Source organism: Corythoichthys intestinalis, chromosome 13 (assembly GCF_030265065.1).
Source record: "Corythoichthys intestinalis isolate RoL2023-P3 chromosome 13, ASM3026506v1, whole genome shotgun sequence".
Classification (NCBI taxonomy): domain Eukaryota; kingdom Metazoa; phylum Chordata; class Actinopteri; order Syngnathiformes; family Syngnathidae; genus Corythoichthys; species Corythoichthys intestinalis.
The window spans coordinates 3,237,819-3,259,112 of NC_080407.1; the positions used below are offsets into that span (position 1 = coordinate 3,237,819).

At 41.6% G+C, this 21,294-nt stretch overlaps 1 protein-coding gene across 3 annotated transcripts in view; it reads right to left on the reverse strand.

The window, feature by feature from the left end:
* Positions 1-1,364: 1,364 nt before the first annotated feature.
* The window catches only part of magi2a (membrane associated guanylate kinase, WW and PDZ domain containing 2a), a 139,033-nt gene continuing 119,103 nt past the window's right edge, over positions 1,365-21,294 (reverse strand). Inside the window, exons 10-21 of one of the 3 annotated variants that reach the window (XM_057854162.1) lie at positions 17,967-18,560; positions 13,534-13,572; positions 13,377-13,468; positions 12,419-12,605; positions 12,131-12,343; positions 11,875-12,060; positions 10,587-10,797; positions 6,839-7,046; positions 6,622-6,774; positions 4,869-5,007; positions 4,665-4,753; positions 2,243-2,448 (exon numbers count right to left, since the gene is read on the reverse strand). In XM_057854162.1, coding sequence (XP_057710145.1) covers positions 2,392-2,448; positions 4,665-4,753; positions 4,869-5,007; positions 6,622-6,774; positions 6,839-7,046; positions 10,587-10,797; positions 11,875-12,060; positions 12,131-12,343; positions 12,419-12,605; positions 13,377-13,468; positions 13,534-13,572; positions 17,967-18,560 — 2,168 coding nt within the window. In that variant the 3' untranslated portion in view covers positions 2,243-2,391. Of the gene's footprint in view, positions 2,449-4,664; positions 4,754-4,868; positions 5,008-6,621; positions 6,775-6,838; positions 7,047-10,586; positions 10,798-11,874; positions 12,061-12,130; positions 12,606-13,352; positions 13,469-13,533; positions 13,573-17,966; positions 18,561-21,294 lie in introns of all 3 variants that reach the window. The other 2 variants (XM_057854161.1, XM_057854160.1) reach the window with 2 other exon arrangements.

The window sequence follows — 21,294 nt, forward strand, 5'->3', positions numbered from 1 at the left end:
AGGCAATACTTTTCGCCAAGATCGTCATCCATTGAATATGGTACGCCCGCCGGCATCGTGCCAATGTAGTTACCCCAAAAATTGTATCCCCTGGGCGGAGCCATATGGAGGTAGATTTGTGTCATTTAATAGATTTGTGTATTCATTATTCAATCAAAAAAAAAAAAAAGTTGCTTCAATCAAAATATATATTTTCAATTAAAAAAAAGTCACTTCAATAAAAAAAAAATGTGTTTGAATGCAAAAATAAATTTGAAACTCAAAAAATTGCATTTGAAGGCTATATTTCTTTGAAAGATTTTTTTTTTTTTTGATTAAAGCAACTTTTTTGATTGAAATCATGTTGATGTGTGTTCAGGCCACATTTTGGCCAGGAATTTTTTTGTCTTTATTATTGAATCAAAAAATAAGTTGCTTCAAAAAATATATGTATTTTTCAAAAAGAAAAATCACTTCAATCAAAAAAAAAAGAAAAAAATCAATCATAAAAAATGTTTTTGAATGCGAAAAAATATTTGAGATTGAAAAATTTGCATTTGAAGACTTAAAGTTGCTTCAATCAAAAAAAATATTTTCAATCAAAGAAAAACCATTTGAAGAATAAAATTGTCCTACCCTATTTTCATTCATTTTTGTTGCAGTTTTATTGCTTTACAACTTTTATATATATAGGAAAGTTAATTTCATGCAATAACCCCCCCCCCCCCTTAAAACCCGTTTATGCCTGACCCCCATTCAGTAATCTGGTCATATTAATGTCCCGTTCCAAGCAAAAAGTGTACATGCAGGTTATGCCGTTATGTCGTCCCTACCAATGTTGAGACCAAACCTACGCCCTTGGTACTTATGAAGATTCATAGATTAACATGATAAGTTTTTAGTCAATTTGTTTTCAAATTGAATCAAGTATTTTACCTTAACACCATGTGCCGTTTTGAAAGAGGAAGTATGAAGGGGGGGGGGGGGGGGGGGGGGGGAAGTTCAAGCGTAGGTGACGGTAAAACACACAAAGAGAAAGTGTGATTGAGATTGAACGATGACAAATATTTGAAATAAAGAATTGCAACACACGTAGTGAACAATATTAAAGCGAGCCTTAAATATGTGTCAACACTGACCTCCAGTGGACTCTGTAAATAACAATGTCGATTTTCCAGCTGCAGTACCCTCTTGTGGACAAATGAGGACACTGCAACAATACAAATGAAGTACAATACTTCTTTTATCAGCTGCAATGTTTCTATTTTTAAAAAATATATAATTAAGCCCCCCCCCCCACACACACACACAATTTGAGAAGTTAACGGAGCAATAAATAAACCACAAATATAAATAATAAAACATAACTTAGCACTTTTCATTGCTGTTGTTGTCAATATTTTATTTTCTTCATCAGAGTATCATACAAGATTTCTGGGAACCCATCTCCAAAAAAGAAAAAAAAAATCTTCATAGTGCTGCTTTTCTCATCATAAAAATAGTTGCTCCGCTTTTCTACAAGTCTTGGTGACTGCCGACAGAACACAGAGTCTTGTTTTTTTTGTTTTTGTTTCATAGTTTGTTATCTCACTACACAGTGATTCTGAGGTGCGTGCCATCAACACACACACCGACACACACGTACATTCGCGCGCACACACGCACGTTTTGGTTTTGGTCGTCCGACGAAAGTGATGAAAAAGACAAAAGACGCTTCCACGTTGTGCTTGCTGGTCCCTCATTGCCACGGCAACCGAGACGACACACGCGCTTGATTTGACAAAAAATATGCACAAGCCGTTTTGGCACATTTAAGGACATAAGCGAGCCCGTGACGCGGTCCCGTTCACAGTACGTCACGCATGGTCGTCGTGGTTACTAGCAGCCTTCTGGAAAAAAAAAAAACGTCTACGCTTCGCCCCTTCCTAAGGCACTCCATCCCCTCCTCGGCGTCGTTTGTCAGCCTTCTGTACTATTTACACGCTGATTGTTGTCGGGCCCACGCAGTCCAGTTAAGGCAAAGTCTGAGAAAAAGCGTTCCCGTAGTGTCCCGGTCGACGTATAAGAAAAACTGCGTACATTTGATTGCTTCTCAGTTCGGCTGATTTCTCCAACAAAAGTGGATGAATTTCCAGTTTTTTAAGGTGGAGGGTGTCCAATAATTTAGTCAGCGGTCAAATAAATTAAACTAGGAGGAGTTGAGGAGCGGCGACGGTTTCCTCGTTCGGTCCGTTCGTTACCCGCCTGACGTTCCCGTCCGCAGCTCGTCCGATCCGGGGATCTTCCAGGGCCCCGGGGAGCCGCTTTTTCCGGGAATTCTCTCAACGGACCGTCCCGGCGCGGCCCGGCGGCCCTCGCGGGCGGACCCGCCGCCATTGCTCGCCGCCGGCGGAAGGCTGTCGGGCGTCACGGCTACTTCCGGCAGGCTTGGAGAGGCTGAAGGCCGAGTGTCCCGTGAGATGCCATTGTCTAGAAAAGAAGACATAATAAGGTCAAAATTGGCAAAAATAAGCACACCTTTGCCACGTGCGCATGCCACTGCAACTGCCAAAAACATAAAGAACCATAGGCGGAGTTTGACTTTTGGGGCAGGGGGGGCACAAGATGTTGATGACCCCGAAACGCAGTGTCAGCAACAACATAAACTGACAAGAATATTTATAATAATAAGTTGAAAATGAGTTTTTTTTTGGTCTCCCATTATTCTTGAGAATCTTGGGAATTCTAAATCAGGCTGCTGGCAGGACAGCTATACTTGTCACCAAGATCATCATCCAGTGTCGTGCCAATGTAGTTACCGCAGTCAAAAATTGTATCCCCTGGGCGGAGCCATATGGAGGTAGATTTGTGTCTTGTGTCATTATTGGATCCAAAAAATGTTTCAATCAAAACAAAAAGTTGCCTCAATCAAAATATATATTTTCAATAAAAAAAAGTCACGTCAATAAAAAAAAAAAAAAAAAAAAAAAAGTTTTTGAATGCAAAAATAAATTTGAAACCACCCAAAATGCATTAAAAAAGCTATTTTTATTTGATTTGATTTTTTATATTTAAGTCAATTTTTTTTTTTTTTTTTTGATTGGAGGAACTTTTTTGATTGAAATAATGTTGCTTTGGGTCAGCCACATTTTGGCTAGGACATTTGTGTCTTTATTATTCAATCAATCAAAAAAATTAAGTTGCTTCATACAAAAAAACAATTTCAAAAGAGAAATCACTTCAATCCAAAAAAAAAAAAAAAAAAAAAAATCCATCATAAAAAAAAAGTATTTGAGGCTCAAAAATTTGCATTTGAACACTTAATTTTTCTTTAAAAAAAGTTTGATTTTAGCAATCATTTTTTATTTGGGCCATATTATGGGTAGGACATTTGCGTTTAAATCATTCAATCCCCCAAAAAGTTGCTTCAATCAAAAAAAAAAAAATTTCAATCAAAGAAAAAAATCATTTGAAAAAAAAATGTCCTTTTCTATTTACACATATATATATATATTAGGGGTGTCAAACGATTACATTTTTTAATCGAGTTAATTACAGCTTAAAAATTAATTAATCGTAATTAATCGCAATTCAAACCATCTATAAAATATGCCATATTTTTCTGTAAATTATTGTTGGAATGGAAAGACACAAGATGGATATATACATTCAACATACGGTACATAAGTACTGTATTTCTGTATTACAACAATAAATCAACAAGATGACATTACCATTATTAACATTCTGTTAAAGCGATCCATGGATAGAAAGACTTGTAGTTATTAAAAGACAAGTTATAGAAATTTTATATCAAAACCCCTCTTCATGTTTTCGTTTTAATAAAATTTGTAAAAATTTTCAATCAAAAAATAAACTAGTAGCCCGCCATTGTTGATGTCAATAATTACTTACACAATGCTCATGGGAGCTGAAGCCTATAAAATCAGTCGCACCCAAGCGCCAGCAGAGGGCGGCAAAACTCCATAAAACACAATTAACAAGTGAGCGTTTCACTGTACCGTCATTTAAATGTGTCTGAGCGGGGCATCTGCGTTAATTGCGTCAAATATTTTAACGTGATTAATTAAAAAGTTAATTAACGCCCGTTAACGCGATAATTTGGACAGCCCTAATTATATATATATATATATATATATATATATATATATATATATATATACATATACATAGGAATGTCACTTACATGCAATGACACTTTTCGCCCCCCCCCGGCCCCCCTTAAACTCCGCTTATGTAAAGAACCACCTTAAATGTTTGTTAGGCAACCGTGCATGCTTACTACAAGACACTTGAGATTTTACAGTAATTAAAAAACATTTTTATCACTTTTTTTCTGCTTGCACGTCTGCATGCCAATGAGTTAATAAAGCCAACGGTAACTATGGCAACAGGCAAAGATTGGATGAAAAGTATTGGGTCACATCCAAAGTTTCTCCAAATATGTGTCCCCATATTTATGTCCAAAAAGCAAATTAGCGTCTTGCACAAAAACACACAAGCATAGAAGAGCAAACATTAAAAGAACACATGATTTGCATAACTGTAAATTGTATGCAAATGAGCCCAGCGGTAGCACACCGACAGCTGTTCCTTCAGCTCAAGGAGAGGCGAGGGCATCCAAGTATATAGGAACACACACACAACACGACAGCGAGAAGAAAACGATCATCTCGGTCACAAACCGTGTCCTTGGGGTGCCCCATGAGGACGAAATAGGGGGCGCCATGCGTGTCACTTTTCATGCACATGGAGTGAGCGGAAGATACCATTCCTAAAAAAAAGGGGAGGCGACAACCTAGAGCAATCAGTTAGTGATACAGCAACCACGCGAGACGGGATTAGCTGCGAGGACTCGGAATCGAGGAAGCGGAAAACGGGTGACTCACCGTACTCGGGCACTTGGCCCGTTCCCCGTTTGAGGAGGAGACGCACCCGCCTGCCGCCCGACTTGATCAGCTCGATGGCTCGCCCGTGGGTCATATCCCGCGTGCTCTCGCCGTTGATCTCGATGATCTGGTCGCCCACCTGAAGATGAGATGTTAAACACTAGGGGTGTGGCAAAATATCGAAATGGTGATATATCGTGATACTTTGTATCCCAAAAGGTTATCGATATGCTCCTGTCAAGAATCGAGATATCGTTTTAAAAAGGTGTCAATTTAAAAAAAAAAAAAGCACAACATGTTGATGAGCCCAAAACGCAGTGTCAACAATAAAATTAACTTACAAGAATATTTATCATAGTAATTTTACAATGAGCGTTTTTTTGTTTCCCATCATTCTTGAGGGGAATTCTAAATCCAAGCAATTCTTTTCGCCCAGATCGTCATACATTGAATATGGTACGCCCGCCGGTGTCGTGCCAATGCAGTTACCCCAGTCAAAAAATTGTATCCCCTGGGGGGAGCCATATGGAGGTAGATTTGTGTCTTTATTATTCAATAAAAAAAAAGTTGCTTCAATCAAAATACATATTTTCAATTTTTAAAAATACAATTAAAAAAAATGAATGCAAAAATAAATTTTATTATTCAATCGAAACAAAAAATTGCTTCGATTAAAAAAAAAAAATAATAATAATAATTCAATCATAGAAAACGTTTTTGAATGCGAAAAAAATATTTGAGTATGAAAAATTTGCATTGGAACACTCAATTTTTTTCTTTCTTTGATTGAACCAATCCTTTTTGTGTCTGGGCCATATTATGGGTAGGACATTTGTGTCTAAATCATTCAATCCCCAAAAAAGTTGCTTCAATCAAAAAAAATATTTTCAACCAAAGAAAAAATCATTTGAAAAATAAAATTGCCTTCCCCTAATTTAAAAAAAAAAAAAAAAAAAAAAAAAAAAACATTATATGCAAAGCAAATGATCGTCGAAGGTGCTAGTAACATGATCTGTTCGAAAAATAATTTTTCTCCATTATAAAGATTTTTTTTGTTAATTTCATTCATTTTTGTTGCAGTTTTATTGATTTACAACTTTTATATATAATGTAGGAAAGTCAATTTCATGCAATGACACTTTTCGGCCACAAGGGGGCCCGAAAAGTGAGGTGTAACAAGTGAGGTCTAACTGTAACTTGTCTTGAAACAAATCAAGGATAATAAAGAAAAACATTGCAATAAAATAATGCAAACTGGTTAAACTTGAAAGTAGCTGAGATCTGTCATGACAGAACATCACTTCAATGATATCTGGCGCCATCTAGCGTCGTGAATGGGACTCCCACTATTTCAGTCTTATTTCAATGCAAAAAACATCTTATATTTGGGCCAATAAGGTACAGCTGCCACTGACGGCCATAGACGTTCAATCCATTTGAAGTGGGAGGGATGGCAGCGAATGAACGAATGTTCATTCGCTGCCACCCTCCCACTTCAAACGGATTGGACGTCTACTCGTGACAAACTCATTCCAATTCACAGCAGAACCTTGTTTTTCTGTTTATTAGTTTGTTGTAGAGTATCCTAGAATGATTTCCTGACCAATGTATCGAAAATCGTTGTATCGCTATATCGTCAGATCATCGTTATCGTAAGCTTTGTATGCAAATCATATCGTATCGTGAGGTGCCAAGAGGTTCCCTCACCTATTAAACACTAAAATCGGAGTAGGATTCAGGAAATGGCGCATACCCTCATCCTGCCGTTGCGCAGTGCCGGACCGTCCTCGGCCAGTCTGAGGACGAACAGGTCCATCTTATACTCGCGGCCTCCGCGGATGCTGAACCCGAAACCCTTGAGGCTTTTCTCCAGCTCCACCGTGAAGAAGTCAAAGTCCTGCGAGAGCTGAAAGCAAAGACGTTGTTGGTTGACGTTCGGGAAGACGACTGCACCGTCTCAGGGCGCCCACCTGCACCGGCGGCATCCGGTAATCGGGGATGGCGAACTGCGGCCGATAATCCAACAGTGGTGGGTGCCGGTAGTCCAGATTGGGCGGTTGGCGGTAGTCGGCCACCGGGGGGTGCCGGTAGTCCACGGGCGGTTGCCGGTAGTCTGTGAACGGAGGCTGCCGGATGTCCGGTTTCACGTCCTGACGGGCTTTCACTTCTGATCTGTAACTAATAAGGGTGTAACGGTACACGTATTTGTATTGAACCGTTTCGGTTCGGGCTGCTCGGTTCGGAACGGAGGCGTACCGAACGAGTTTCTGACGTAATGTAACCCTTACTTTTCGAGGCTGTGAGTCGATCTGGTTACAATTTCTTTGTGTAGATTATATTTACTCCGTCTTCTCTACTATAATGAGGACCAACACGGTAGGACAGTATAACCCAGAAACGTCAATGGCGCGACAACGCGGCTGCAGTGAAACGCGGGCGTTAAAGTCAATCAGCCAATGCACACCAGTCGCAGCGCGGCCGCGTGTTAGATGCGTCCCAGAAGCGGCTCAACGCGACACACGAGAAAAGAACGGCAGAGTTTGTTATTTGACGCGAGACGCGGCCCTCCTGCGTCAATACTAGCTAGGATCGGGCAGACCGGAAGTCACTCAGGTAAAAATACGGTGGATCCGGTCGATTTTCAAACATACGCAACTAGTGTTGTTAATTTTACTTTAAAAAAGTAATTAATTACAGTTATTACTTCTCCCAAAAAGTAATTGCGTTAGTAACTCAGTTACCTGAATGTAAGAGTAATTAATTACTTGGCAAAGTAACTACTGATAATTTTCATGTTTTTTTTTCTCCCAAAAAAAAAAAAAAAAAATTGAAAACAAAAAAACAAAACAAAAAACAGGTCATACAATGTGAAGTTCAAAGGGTTTTGGGGACAATTGGCCCTAGCCCGGTTCTTTACGCTCCACTTAACTAGACACAAGGGTATTGCGATAACTAGATAGTAACCTTTGCTATGTGTGGAAGTCATTTAAAGTTGTGAATCAACCGTTAAAGTTGTTAAAATTGCTCCCATTATATCATGAGTTCCCTTCTGTCTACATGTGTAAGTTTAAAAACTGTTTCATCGTTTAAAGATAGATTTAAGTCAAGATTTTGCCGATTTAGGAGCATTTTGGGATAGGCTCCAGCACCTCCGCGACCCTCGTGAGGAAAAGCGGCATGGAAAATGAATGAATGAATGAATAGATTTAAAAAAAAAAAAAAAAAGTTACTTAGGTTCGCTAGGAAGGATCTCTACATCAGAGCCTTCCTGAGAGGTCTACTGCTTTAAGATGGCGGCTGTTTACTAACGCATGTAGTCCTTAGAACATGTTGCCGTGTCTGTCATTTGCATCTAGTTCTATAAAATGTGATATCCACCGTATCATGTGGGCGTAGTTTGTAGGCTATGGCTACAGTCAGGTATTATTGGAGCCACCTAGCATCGCGTTTGCAACAGCGTCTTTCCCACTCCTGCTCTGCTCTCTCGTCTCCGTGAGTTCATCTCTCTCAGACTTAGTAACGCACGCCTTTCCCGCCTCAGTAACGGTAACGGCATTGTCAAGATGAGAAAATTAATTAATTACTCATTACTGGAAAAAAAAAATCACGTCGTCAGTAACGCCGTTATATTCTAACGCTGTTATTAACAACACTGATCGTAACCCACTTTTTCAGTCCATCAGATATCTTGAGTGGTAGATCGGGGCACAGTTGACTTGTCTTTGTTGATTTACTGCTGTCTTCTCTGCTATAATAATAACCAACACGGCCCCGTGTTCAATGCAAAACCCTCCTACCACAACAAAACAAGTAGGAACTAATATTCACATGGGAACTAAAGTTATACAACATAAAATATACAATATAAATTAATACTAAATCACATTTTTAAAATATAAACACATACTAAAATCAATGATAGCCAATTTAAATAAAATAAATTGAAATGAGCTAAAACACCTGTAATTACAGTGCCCTCCATAATTATTGGCACCCCTGAAAAAGATGTGTTTTTTTAGTTTCTAATATTTTTTAATTCAAATAAAATGGGACCTGAATGGGAAAAAAGAGAAAAATCCAACCTTCAATACAAGTGCATTCATTCAGTGGGGAAAAAATCCCACATAAAAAAAAAAAAAATTGACATCAAATAATGTGTGTCACAATTATTAGCACCCCTGGTGTTAATACTTTGTACAACCCCCTTTTGCCAACAAAACAAGGTCTGGAGACTGAGATGGCCATGGGAGGAGCTTGATTTTGTGTCTGGTGGACCATTTCTGTGTAGATTTGGCCATATGTTTAGGGTCACTGTCTTGCTGAAAGACCCAATGACGACCCATCTTCAGCTTTCGGGCAGAGGGCAACAGATTTTGATTTAAAATATCCTGGTATTTCAAAGCATTCATGATGCCATGCACCCTAACAAGGTTCCCAGGGCCTTTGGAAGCGAAACAGCCCCACAGCATCACTGACTGACCCCCATACTTCACAGTGGGTATGGGGTGCTTTTCAGCATGTGCATCTTTCGTGGCACGCCAGACCCACTTAAGAGTGTTTGTTGCCAAAAAGCTCAATCTTGGTTTCACACAAAAATACACACGGTCCCAGGCTTCAACAAGGACCTGGTGCTTTGGTCAGATGAGACCAAGATTGAGCTGTGTCGACAAAAGCTTTGCCCCGGGACATAAATTACACTTTACATGCACGTTCCTTTAATTTCGACCATCTTGAAATAGTGTTTATATCTCCACCTCGTAAAGGACAAATTTTCCTCTGAATGCTCTGCCATCATATCCCTCTGCATCTGTTTTGCCGCATGCGCTGTTCCGGTTTGTGTGTGAAGACACCGGCTCTGAAGTACGTGCGCTATTAGGCTCCAGCGTTTACGTCACAGAATGGGGGATCACCTGAGATTTGACAACAATGCAGCCATATTGGAAGCAGGTCTGGCTCGCGGGACATTAACTTGCCAGTTCGATAAAGAGACAAATTCGTTACTAAGGCGCAGATATGTGATCAAACTTAAGGACGTGAACAATGTTGACCCTTACGAGCAAGCCGAAGACAAACGGGGTAAAGATGTCGACGGGCTTCCACAATTACGCGAAATGGACATTCTGCTGTATTTATTGTTTGGTGTATGTTACTAAACTCATCAGCGATTCCGAACTTACAAATCGCTACAAAGCTTCGTACAGTTTTGCTGCGGACGGGTGCAGGACCTGCACATTATGACCGTATCAAACGGCAACTCCATCCTTCTTGCAAAGGTAGGCTATGTGTGTTTACTATTTTCATTGCCATGAACCTGAACACACCCCAAGTCTTGGATGACTCGCTACGGCTGGTAGTTTCTTCAATTTATTCAAAGTAAGTAACGCACTGCTTTTGACCGTCAGTAACGGTAACGGCGGAAAAAATAATTAGTTAGATTTCCCCGTTACTGAAAAATAACGCCATTATGTAACGGCTTTATTTATAACTGCGTTATTACCAACACTGGTCGCGAGTAAACGTCCAATCCATTTGAACTGGAAGAGTTTGCAGCGAATGAGCACGGCTACCCTCCCGCTTCAAATGGATTGGTTCGGAGGGCATCGGAATGGTATTTCTTAGTATTCCCAGATATCAGCAACGTCAGTTTAGTGCCGTATCGGTACCGATAATAGTCTCGTATTAGTGCAACGCTAATGATAATAATCTTTTCTGATTTACCTGCCCTCGTGGGGGTACGTCTGCATAGAGGGAGCGGACAACTGGCTGCTGACGGGGCTCTGCTGGGCTTTGGTGTCGGCTTGGTCGGACTCAGGCGCTCCCTGGCTGGGCTGTGAGCCGACAACAGGGGGCGAGTGCGTCTTGGGGCTCTGCTGCGCTAGGGGGCTCTGCTTCTCCGAGGTGGGCGCTGACGGCGGGTTGCTCACCTCCGCTGGGAACAAGATGCAAATAAAACATACATTTATACCAGGGCTGTCAAAATTATCGCGTTAACGGGCAGTAATGAATTTTAAAAATTAATCACGTTCAAATATTTGACGCAATTAACGCACATGCGCCGCTCAAACAGATTAAAATGACAGCATTGTAATGTCCGCTTGTTACTTGCTTTTTGTTGTTTGGCGCCCTCTGCTGGCGCTTGGGTCCAAATGATTTTATGGGTTTGTCGAGTGAGCAAGGTGTAATTATTGACATCAACAATGGCAAGCTACTAGTTCATTTTTTGATTGAAAATTTTACAAATTTTAAAAAAACGAAAGTATTAAGAGGGGTTTTAATATAAAATCTCTATAACTTGTACTAACATTTATCTTTTAAGAACTACAAGTTTTTCGATCCATGGATCGCTTTAAGAGAATGTTTAAGAGATGTTAATGCCCTAAAACCCTTTAATAATTAATTATATATTAGGGCTGTCAAAATTGTTGCGTTAACAGGCGGTAATTAATTTTTAAAATTAATCACGTTAAAATATTTGACGCAATTAACGCACAAATGCCCCGCTCAAACAGATTAAAATGACAGCAAAGTGAAATGTGTACTTGTTGTGTTTTATCGCCCTCTGCTGGCGCATGGGTGCGACTGATTTTAAAAGTTTACAAATTTTATTGAAATGAAAACATTAAGAGGGGTTTTAATATAAAATTTCTATAACTTGTACTAACATATATCTTTTAAGAACTACAAGTTTTTCGATCCATGGATCGCTTTAAGAGAATGTTAATAATGTTAATGCCATCTTGTTGATTTATTGTTATAATAAACAAATACAGTACTTATGTACCGTATGTTGAATGTATATGTCCGTCTTGTGTCTTATCTTTCCATTCCAACAATAATTTACAGAAAAATATGGCATATTTTATAGCTGGTTTGAATTGCGATTAATTACGATTCATTAATTTTTAAGCTGTAATTAACTCGATTAAAATTTTTAATCATTTGACAGTCCTAATTTATACGTGATAGGATTTATTCGAAACGGTGAGAAAACTCGTCCCTTTCTGACCTTCCTGCGGGACGATCCTCAGCGTGACGCTAAGTCCGGCGTCCTTGATGAGCTTGACGATGTCGGCGTGCGGCATGTCGACGATGGACTGCCCGTTGACGGCGAGGATGCGATCGCCGACCTTCATTTTGGCGCAGCGGTCGGCCGGGCTGCCTTCGATGATGCGCCCGATCTTGTGCGGCACCGCTGTCGAACGGGACGAGTCGGCGAATGACATTTCTCGAGCCGGGGCGGCGTCTCGATACTTTGAGCTTACGGTTGCCGGCTGGCGCTTCGGGACGGTTGAGCGAACTGATGATGACGAATCCGAAGCCTTCGCTCTCTTTTCGGTGGATGAGGACGTCGCCTCCGGGCGAGGCGCCGTCGCTAGCCGTGCCGGCGCTGTTAGCGTACGTCAAGTCGCTTCGCGGCGAACTGTGCTGCGTGGACACCGAACCCGAGTGGCGGCCGTTCTCCTGGCAGGAATCTGCTACAGTAACAGGCAGAGAGATGGATTTAAAACCAACTCGTAAGCAGAGATCCGAGTCGACAGTCAAACCCGCGCCTTGCTTCCGCCTCCTGACGACCATATTGACTTGTCCGTTGCGCGCCGCCGCGTGCATCAAGTCGATGACGTATCGATGCGTCTTGCCCACCACGGGGATGCCGTCCACCAGGAGGAGTTCGTCGCCGGGCCGCAGCCGACCGTCTAGGTCTGCTGGACTTTTCTCGATGATGGCGCCGATCAGGATCTGCCCAAGGGAACGCAATGTACCATATTGGCCCGAATATAAGACTGTGTTTTTTGCATTGAAATAAGACTGAAAAAGTGGAGGTCTAGACATTATACCCATTCACGACGCTAGATGGCGCCAGATATCATTGGAGCGATGTTCTGTCATGACAGCGACTCTCAAGTTTAACCAGTTTGCATTATTTAATTGCAATGTTTTTCCTTATTCAGTTTTGTTTCAAGACTACAGTTACAGTTAGACTTAACTTTGATGGTTAATGCAGTTATTGCAATTTTGTTGTTTGATCACAATAGATTGGTTTATTTACATTTCAAAAACCAGAAGCCATTCATTTACGAATGTGATCGCACTTTAATTTACATATTTAAATGTTCAGCTGTTAAGATTTGAATGATGCAAAACAACATGCTTTTTCTCTCAAATATATTGTTATAATCATTTGTTTCAGATGTACTGTAACTATTTCCTGTATAAAAATTTGGTGTTCAAAAAGTCTTTTTTTCAAACTTGAGTCTAGAAAAAGAGGGGGTCGTCTTATAATCACGGCCGTCTTATATTCGGGCCAATACGGTAATTGAAATCACTTATCCTAACTCACGAGTCACGTCGCATGCATGTTTTTTGTTCATCCACACTATCACTGGCCTCGGTCACACACTAGTCTTTCCTATTCTTAATTGCATTGAACGAGTTGATATTTTTGATTCATTTGAAAATAAAACATGCAGTTGACGCCATACGAGCCTTCTGGCGTGTCTCCGGACTCACAGACTGGCCCGCATCGTCCCCGCCCAGAACTCTGAACCCGAAGCCGGACTTTTGCCTGCGCAGGTTCACCTCCATGTCCTGGTAGTCCGACCCTACCGGATGACAAATGGCGAGATGAGTCACCCGTCAAAGGAGCGCTGGGTTTTGACTCACCTACCCGAATCAGTGGGAAGAATCGTCCTCGGGGGTCCCGGTTCTGGACAGAAAATACAGGAGAGTGCTCCGTAAAACATAAATCAGGGGTAAATATTGTGAAAAGGAGGCACCATGGAAGGCCCTGCTCAGGGTTAACATCAGGAGCGCCATCCGTAAAAGTCAGGAAGTGCTTATGGCGGCTAATATACCCGTCACTTGTTTACTGCTAGCCTGGGTGCGAGGAAAATCACTTTCATGAAACAACACTAGGGGTGTGAGAAAATATCGAAATGGTGATATATCGTGATACTTTGTATCCCAAAAGGTTATCAATATGCTCCTGCCAAGAATCGAGATATCGTTTTAAAAAGGTGTCAATGTCTAAAAAAAAATGTATATAATTAGTAGTACTAACTATATATATTATACTTGTATGCCAGTATACTAGTACTATAGTAATAGTTACATTATGTAGTTAGTATATAGTACTTATTTATTAGTAGTATTTATTAAATTTAATTATATATATATACATATATATATAAGGGCTGTCAAAATTACCGCGTTAACTGGCGGTAATTAATTTTTAAAATTAATCACGTTAAAATATTTGACGCAATTAACGCACATGCCCCGGTCAAACAGCCTAAAATGACAGTACATTGCAATGTCCGCTTATTACTTGTTTTTTGGTGTTTGGCACCCTCTGCTGGCGTTTGGGTCCAACTGATTCTATGGGTAAGTACCATGAGTGAGCATGGTGTAATTATTGACATCAACAATGGTGAGCTACTAGTTTATTTTTTGATTGAAAATTTTACAAATTTTAATAAAACGAAAACATTTAGAGGGGTTTTAATATAAAATTTATATAACTTGTACTAACTTTTATCTTTTAAGAACTACAAGTCTTTCTATCCATGGATCGCTTTAAGAGAATGTTAATGCCATCTTGTTGATTTATTTTTATAACAAATACAGTACTTATGTACCGTATGTTGAATGTATATATCCGTCTTGTGTCTTCTTGTCTTTCCATTCCAACAATTTACAGAAAAATATGGCATGTTTTATAGATGGTTTGAATTGCAATTACAATTTTTAAGCTGTAATTAACTTGATTAAAAATTTCAATTGTTTGACAGCCCTTATATATATATATATATATACACACACACGTATTTATATACATAATATATATATGTATTATACTGTATATGTGTTATATATATAAAATATACATAACATGGCCATTTAATTATTCATTCAATATTTCATTCTGGCACTCCTGGCCCTCCATAATTTTCTAATAATAATAATAACAATAAATATTAAGGGTGTAACGGTACATGTATTTGTATTCAACCGTTTCGGTACGTGGTGCTCGGTTTGGAACGGACGCGTACCGAACGAGTTTCTGACGTAATGTAACCCTTACTTTTCGAGGCTTTGAGTCGATCGGGTTACAGTTTCTTTTTGTTACTCTGTCTTCTCTACTATAATGAGGACCAACACGGTAGGACAGTATAACCCAGAAACGCCAACGGTGCGACAACTTGGTCGCCGCGAGAACGCAGTGAAACGCGGGCGTTAAAGTCAATCAGCCAATGCACACCAGTCGCAGGAGCGCCATCCGTAAAAGTCAGGAAGTGCTTACGGCGGCTAATACACCCGTCACTTGTTTACTGCTAGCCTGGGTGCGAGGAAAATCCATTTCATGCAACAACATTACAACTCACCGCTAAAATGAGGGACATGTTGCAGTGCAAAGTGAATAAATAAACCCAAAAATCTCAAAGTCATTGAACAAAATCTGGGTTTGATGACCATCTATCCCTCTGACGTTATTTCAAATGGAACTTTCTATACCCGTTATTGTAAAGCCATTAGTTTTACAATCCTAATAGAGTAGCTTGAATAAACTTGTAACCTTGCTCCACTCGCGAGGCCAAATTGGACCGCGGGGGGAAATATGAGATGCTTTACGAGCGAAAAAGGAATTTTCGGCATTTTATAAGAACATCACCTGTTGTTCGGACTCTTCATTGACAGCGTTTACAACGCAAACAGCCTCGGTGTCTATAAACGTCGCATCATAAGCAGGCGGATCCTCATTTATTGCCACTTGTCGGTCAGCACCTGCGAGCACCTACGCCTACTTTCAAAGATGGTCTCGGACTTCACGACGGCTCGTTTCTTTCATCCTGTAATGATGATTGGTCCTGACGTATTGTGCAGGTGCGCCTAATGAAGCGCGGCGGCGGTGTCACATGATGTCATCGTTTAAGCGTGACATAACAGTTTAGGATGGGCAGCGCGGCAGACCCACGCCGGGTTGGCGCCGAGCCTGCGGGCGCGAATGTGACGAGATGAGAGTCGGCGTGACACCGAGCAGACGGCCAGAGATGACGCCGAGGGAGGTGCGGATTTTGAGGGGTTTTTTTGAGCCACCACAAGATGGCGCCAAAGTTCTGTCTCAATAGGAAAGCAGTTAATCTGATTTGTTGCATTGGAGGGATAATTAGCACTTTGCACTGCAATATTTCACCAGTAGAGGGCATTTTTTTTCCAAATATATACAGTGGGGCAAATAAGTATTTAGTCAACCACTAATTGTGCAAGTTCTCCCACTTGAAAATATTAGAGAGGCCTGTAATTGGTAACATGGGTAAACCTCAACCATGAGAGACAGAATGTGGAATAAAAAAACCCAGAAAATCACATTGTTTGATTTTTAAAGAATTTATCTCAATACTTTGTTATGTACCTTTTGTTGGCAATAACGGAGGCCAAACGTTTTCTGTAACTCTTCACAAGCTTTTCACACACTGTTACTGGTATTTTGGACCATTCCTCCATGCAGATCTCCTCTTGAGCAGTAATGTTTTGGGGCTGTCGTTGCGCAACACGGACTTTCAACTCCCTCCACAGATTTTCTATGGGGTTGAGATCTGGAGACTGGCTCGGCCACTCCATGAATTGCTTCTTACGGAGCCACTCCTTTGTTGCCCTGGCTGTGTGTTTGTCATGCTGAAAGACCCAGCCACGTCTCATCTTCAATGCCCTTGCTGATGGAAGGAGATTTTCACTCAAAATCTCTCGATACATGGCCCCATTCATTCTTTCCTTTACACAGATCAGTCGTCCTGGTCCCTTTGCAGAAAAACAGCCCCAAAGCATGATGTTTCCACCCCCATGCTTCACAGTGGGTATGGGTTTCTTCGGATTCAGTAATTCAGTATTCTTTCTCTGTGACCTGGGTTTCTACCAAAAAGTTCTATTTGGGTTTCATCTGACCATAACACATTCTCTCAGTCCTCTTCTGGATCATCCAAATGCTCTCTATCGAACAGCAGACGGGCTTGGATGTGTACTGGCTTCAGCAGGGGGACACGTCTGGCAGTGCAGGATTTGAGTCCCTAGCGGCGCATTGTGTTACTGATAGTAGCCTTTGTTACTGTGGTCCCAGCTCTCTGTAGGTCATTCAATAGGTCCCCCTGTGTGGTTCTGGGATTTTTGCTCACAGTTCTTGCTATCACTTTTCAGCCACGGATGAGATCTTGCATGGAGCCCCAGATCGAGGGAGATTATCAGTGGTCTTGTATGTCTTCCATTTTCTAATAATTGGTCACACAGTTGATTTCTTCACACCAAGCGTTTTACCTATTGCAGATTCAGTCTTCCCAGCCTGGTGCAGGTCTACAATTTTGTCTCTGGTGTCCTTCGACAGCTCTTTGGTCTTGGCCATCGTGGAGTTTGGAGTGTGACTGACTGAAGTTGTGGACAGGTGTCTTTTATACCGATAATAAGTTAAAACAGGTGCCATTAATACAGGTAACGAGTGGAGCCTTGTTAGACCTTGTTAGAAGAAGCCAGAAATTTTGCTTGTTTGTAGGTGACCAAATACTTATTTTCATCTCTAATTTGGAAATAAATTCTTTAAACATCAAACAATGTGGTTTTCTGTTTTTTCCCCCACATTCTGTCTCTCATGGTTGAGGTTTACCCATGTTGACAATTATAGGCCTCTCTAATCTTTTCAAATAGGACAACTTAGACAATTGGTGGTTGACTAAATACCTATAGGCCCCACGGTAAATGTGTATTATTAACCCATTGGCTGCCATTGACGACAATAGACGTCCAATTCATTTTAACTGGGAGGGTCTGGCAGTGATCTTCATAATCAGAAAAGTACTTTTTTGTGTGTATCTTCAGCCAAAACGGTGACGCAAGATCCACGTTTTGTCATTTTTCGCCCCATATTCCAGTCAAATGTATTGGACGTGTATCGCCGTCAATGGCAGCTAATTAGGTCAAAGGATTCCAGACTATGATTCTCAGTCAGAAATGTTTTTTTCTGCGTTCTGTCCTTTTAAACTTATTGGACATTTTAGCTAAAAATGGCGACGCTATAGCTCTATGTTTGATTCATTACCAGTTTAAAACCTTTACCTGGCACGGGTCTCTGCACCACCAGACACGTTTCGGAGCCCACTGCACAATCCTTGAGAAGGTCCACCACTTGGGCGTGGGTCAAGCCCAGCACTGCCTGCTTGTTGATCTCCACGATCAGGTCACCCTCGCTGACACCCGGGCACCCTGCGGGTTCCAGAATCTGCTTGACGCGCTGTCCGGCGGCGCTGTCCGCGATGGTGAACCCGAAGCCGTCGCCGCCCTTCACCAGGGTGAGCGTCAGCAGCTCGCCTTGCGACGCCACGGACACGCTATCTTGGGTGTCCAAGTGGGTGTCGTGCAACTGCTGAGCGTCCGGGACGAAGCGGGCGGTGCGGGCGATGTAGTCCAGATAGTTGTTGTAACCGGGGCGACCGTTCACCACCAGAGGGCGCTGCTCCATGATGCCCAGCGGCGAGATGATGGCGGCTGCGCTGTTGCCGTTGTTTTCTTCGGGCTCGTAGGGTAGCGGGTAACCGCGACAGAGCACCAGCGTCACGCTCTGCCCGATGGGCACCGACTGGAAGAGTTTGACCACGTCGGCGTGGGTGGTGCCCAGGACGCAGACGTCATTGATGTACACGATGACGTCACCTGGACGGGTCAAGCGGGAACATGATTTTTTTGGGGGAAATTACCTTTTATTGCTCCAAAATCAACTTGAAGTCACACGAAAATGCCCTGCAAATAACATGATGTGACCCCATTCCCATCGTAATTTTACCACCAAAGCATTCCAATTTTAAACTCATTGGCTGCCATCGACGTCTACAAGTGATAAATTCATTTATGTTTTATGAGCCACACAATTGGAAACCTATCATCGTCAATCCCTCAATTTCTGTCGGTTAATACAGAGAAATGACGTCCGCTGGTGTAGTCCTCATCTCCTCCCGCATTGATTAAAACACAAAGCATGTGCTTGCTCAGTGACCTTCAGCGCACAGCCAACTCCGAAAGAGAGTGCGTCATAAAAACAGCCGTTAAAAATGTGTTTTATGCCGGCCAGGGACGTCGGCGAAGGTGACGGCGAGGGAAGCCGTCGCCGCTCGCTGACAATCGGCCGTCAGAGTACGCTTGTTTTTTGAAAAAGGAAAAAAAAAATCCCTACCGCACGTTGGCATTTGCATTCGCCCGCAATTCCGCGCATGTCATCGCGGCGCTGTCAGGCGGGAGGCGAACAAATCAGCCCAAATAACGTTAACGGGAATTTCACACCTCCGCAGCGGCACTTTTGTGTTGCGCGCTGGCGTGGGCTACAAGAAGTAGGACGCCGCGTCTGGGAGGCTGAATTGAGGAGGGGGGTTAGCGGGAGGCTTTGTTTGGACTTTTTTCGGGTGCGTGCGGGGGTGAGTATGCGCCAATTCTGTAGGAAGGCTTAAAAAGTTGGGGAATGGCTGCAGGAAAGATAGTTGTGCTGGAAAATAGGAGTAAGGATGCGCATAAAGTCATGACTAATGGAAGAATTGGGAACAAGGTGACACTCATGTCGGAATTATGAAATATTGGGACAGTCCAATTGCAGGAAGTATGGTGATGTGTTCCAATACTTTTGTTCGTGGACTGTTGGTTTGTATTAGGCAAAAATATTAGGACATTACAGGAATTATAGTGGTGTGTCCCAATACTTTTGTTTGGTGGACTGTTGGTTTGTTTGTATTGGGCAAAAATATTAGGACATTCCACCTACAGGAATTATAGTGGTGTATCCCAATATTTTTGTTTGTGGATTGTTGGTTCGTATTGGGCAAAGATATTGGGACAGTCCAACTGCATTTAGTATGGTGATGTGTCCCAATTCTTTTGTTCGGGAGTGTTGTTTCATTTTGGGCAAAAATATTGGGACTGTCCACCTATGGGAATTATAGTGGTGTGTCCCAACACTTTTGTTCGTGGACTGTTGGTTTGTATTGGGAAAAAATATTAGGACATTCCACCTACAGAAATTATAGTGGTGTGTCCCAATACTTTTGTTCGGGGAGTGTTATTTAATATTGGGCAAAAATATTGGGACATTCCACCTACAGGAATTATACTAGTGGTGTGTCCCAATATTTTTGTTCGTGGAGTGTTGCTTCGTATTGGGCAAAGATATTGGGACAGTCCAATTGCATTTAGTATGGTGATGTGTCCCAATACTTTTGTTTGTGGACTGTTGGTTTGTATTGGGCAAAAATATTAGGACATTCCACCTACAGAAATTATAGTGGTGTCTCCCAATACTTTTGTTCGTGGACTGTTTGTTCATATTGGGCAAAAATATTGGGACAGTTCAACTGCAGGAAGTACAGTGGCGTGCCCTAATACTTTTGTTCGGGGTGTGTAGTTTCATATTGGGCAAAAATATTGGGGCAGTCCACATACGGGAATAATAGTGGTGTGTCCCAATAGTTTTGTTCGTGGAGTGTTCGTTCATATTGGGCAAAAATATTGGGACAGTCCACCTATGGCAATTATAGTGGTGTGTCCCAATACTTTTGTTTGTGGACTGTTGGGTCGTATTGGGCAAAAATTGCGGGAAGTATGGTGATGTGTCCCAATACCTTTGTTCGTGTTCTTTCATATTGGACAAAAATATTGGGACAGTCCACCTATGAGAATTATAGTGGTGTGTCCCAATACTTTTGTTCGGGGAGTGCTGTTTCATATTGGGCAAAAATATTGGGACAGTCCACATACAGGAATAATAGTGGTGTGTTCCACTAGTTTTGTTCGTGGAGTGTTCGTTCATATTGGGCAAAAATATTGGGACAGTCCACCTATGGCAATTATAGTGGTGTGTCCCAATACTTTTGTTTGTGGACTGTTGGGTCGTATTGGGCAAAAATTGCAGGAAGTATGGTGATGTGTCCCAATACTTTTGTTCGTGTTCTTTCTTATTGGACAAAAATATTGGGACAGTCCACCTATGAGAATTATAGTTGTGTGTCCCAATACTTTTGTTCGGGGAGTGCTGTTTCATATTGGGCAAAAATATTGGGACAGTCCACATACAGGAATAATAGTGGTGTGTTCCACTAGTTTTGTTCGTGGAGTGTTCGTTCATATTGGGCAAAAATATTGGGACAGTCCACCTATGGCAATTATAGTGGTGTGTCCCAATACTTTTGTTTGTGGACTGTTGGGTCGTATTGGGCAAAAATTGCAGGAAGTATGGTGATGTGTCCCAATACTTTTGTTCGTGTTCTTTCTTATTGGACAAAAATATTGGGACAGTCCACCTATGAGAATTATAGTGGTGTGTCCCAATACTTTTGTTCGGGGAGTGTTGTTTCATATTGGGCAAAAATATTGGGACAGTCCACCTGCAGGACGTACAGTGGCATGT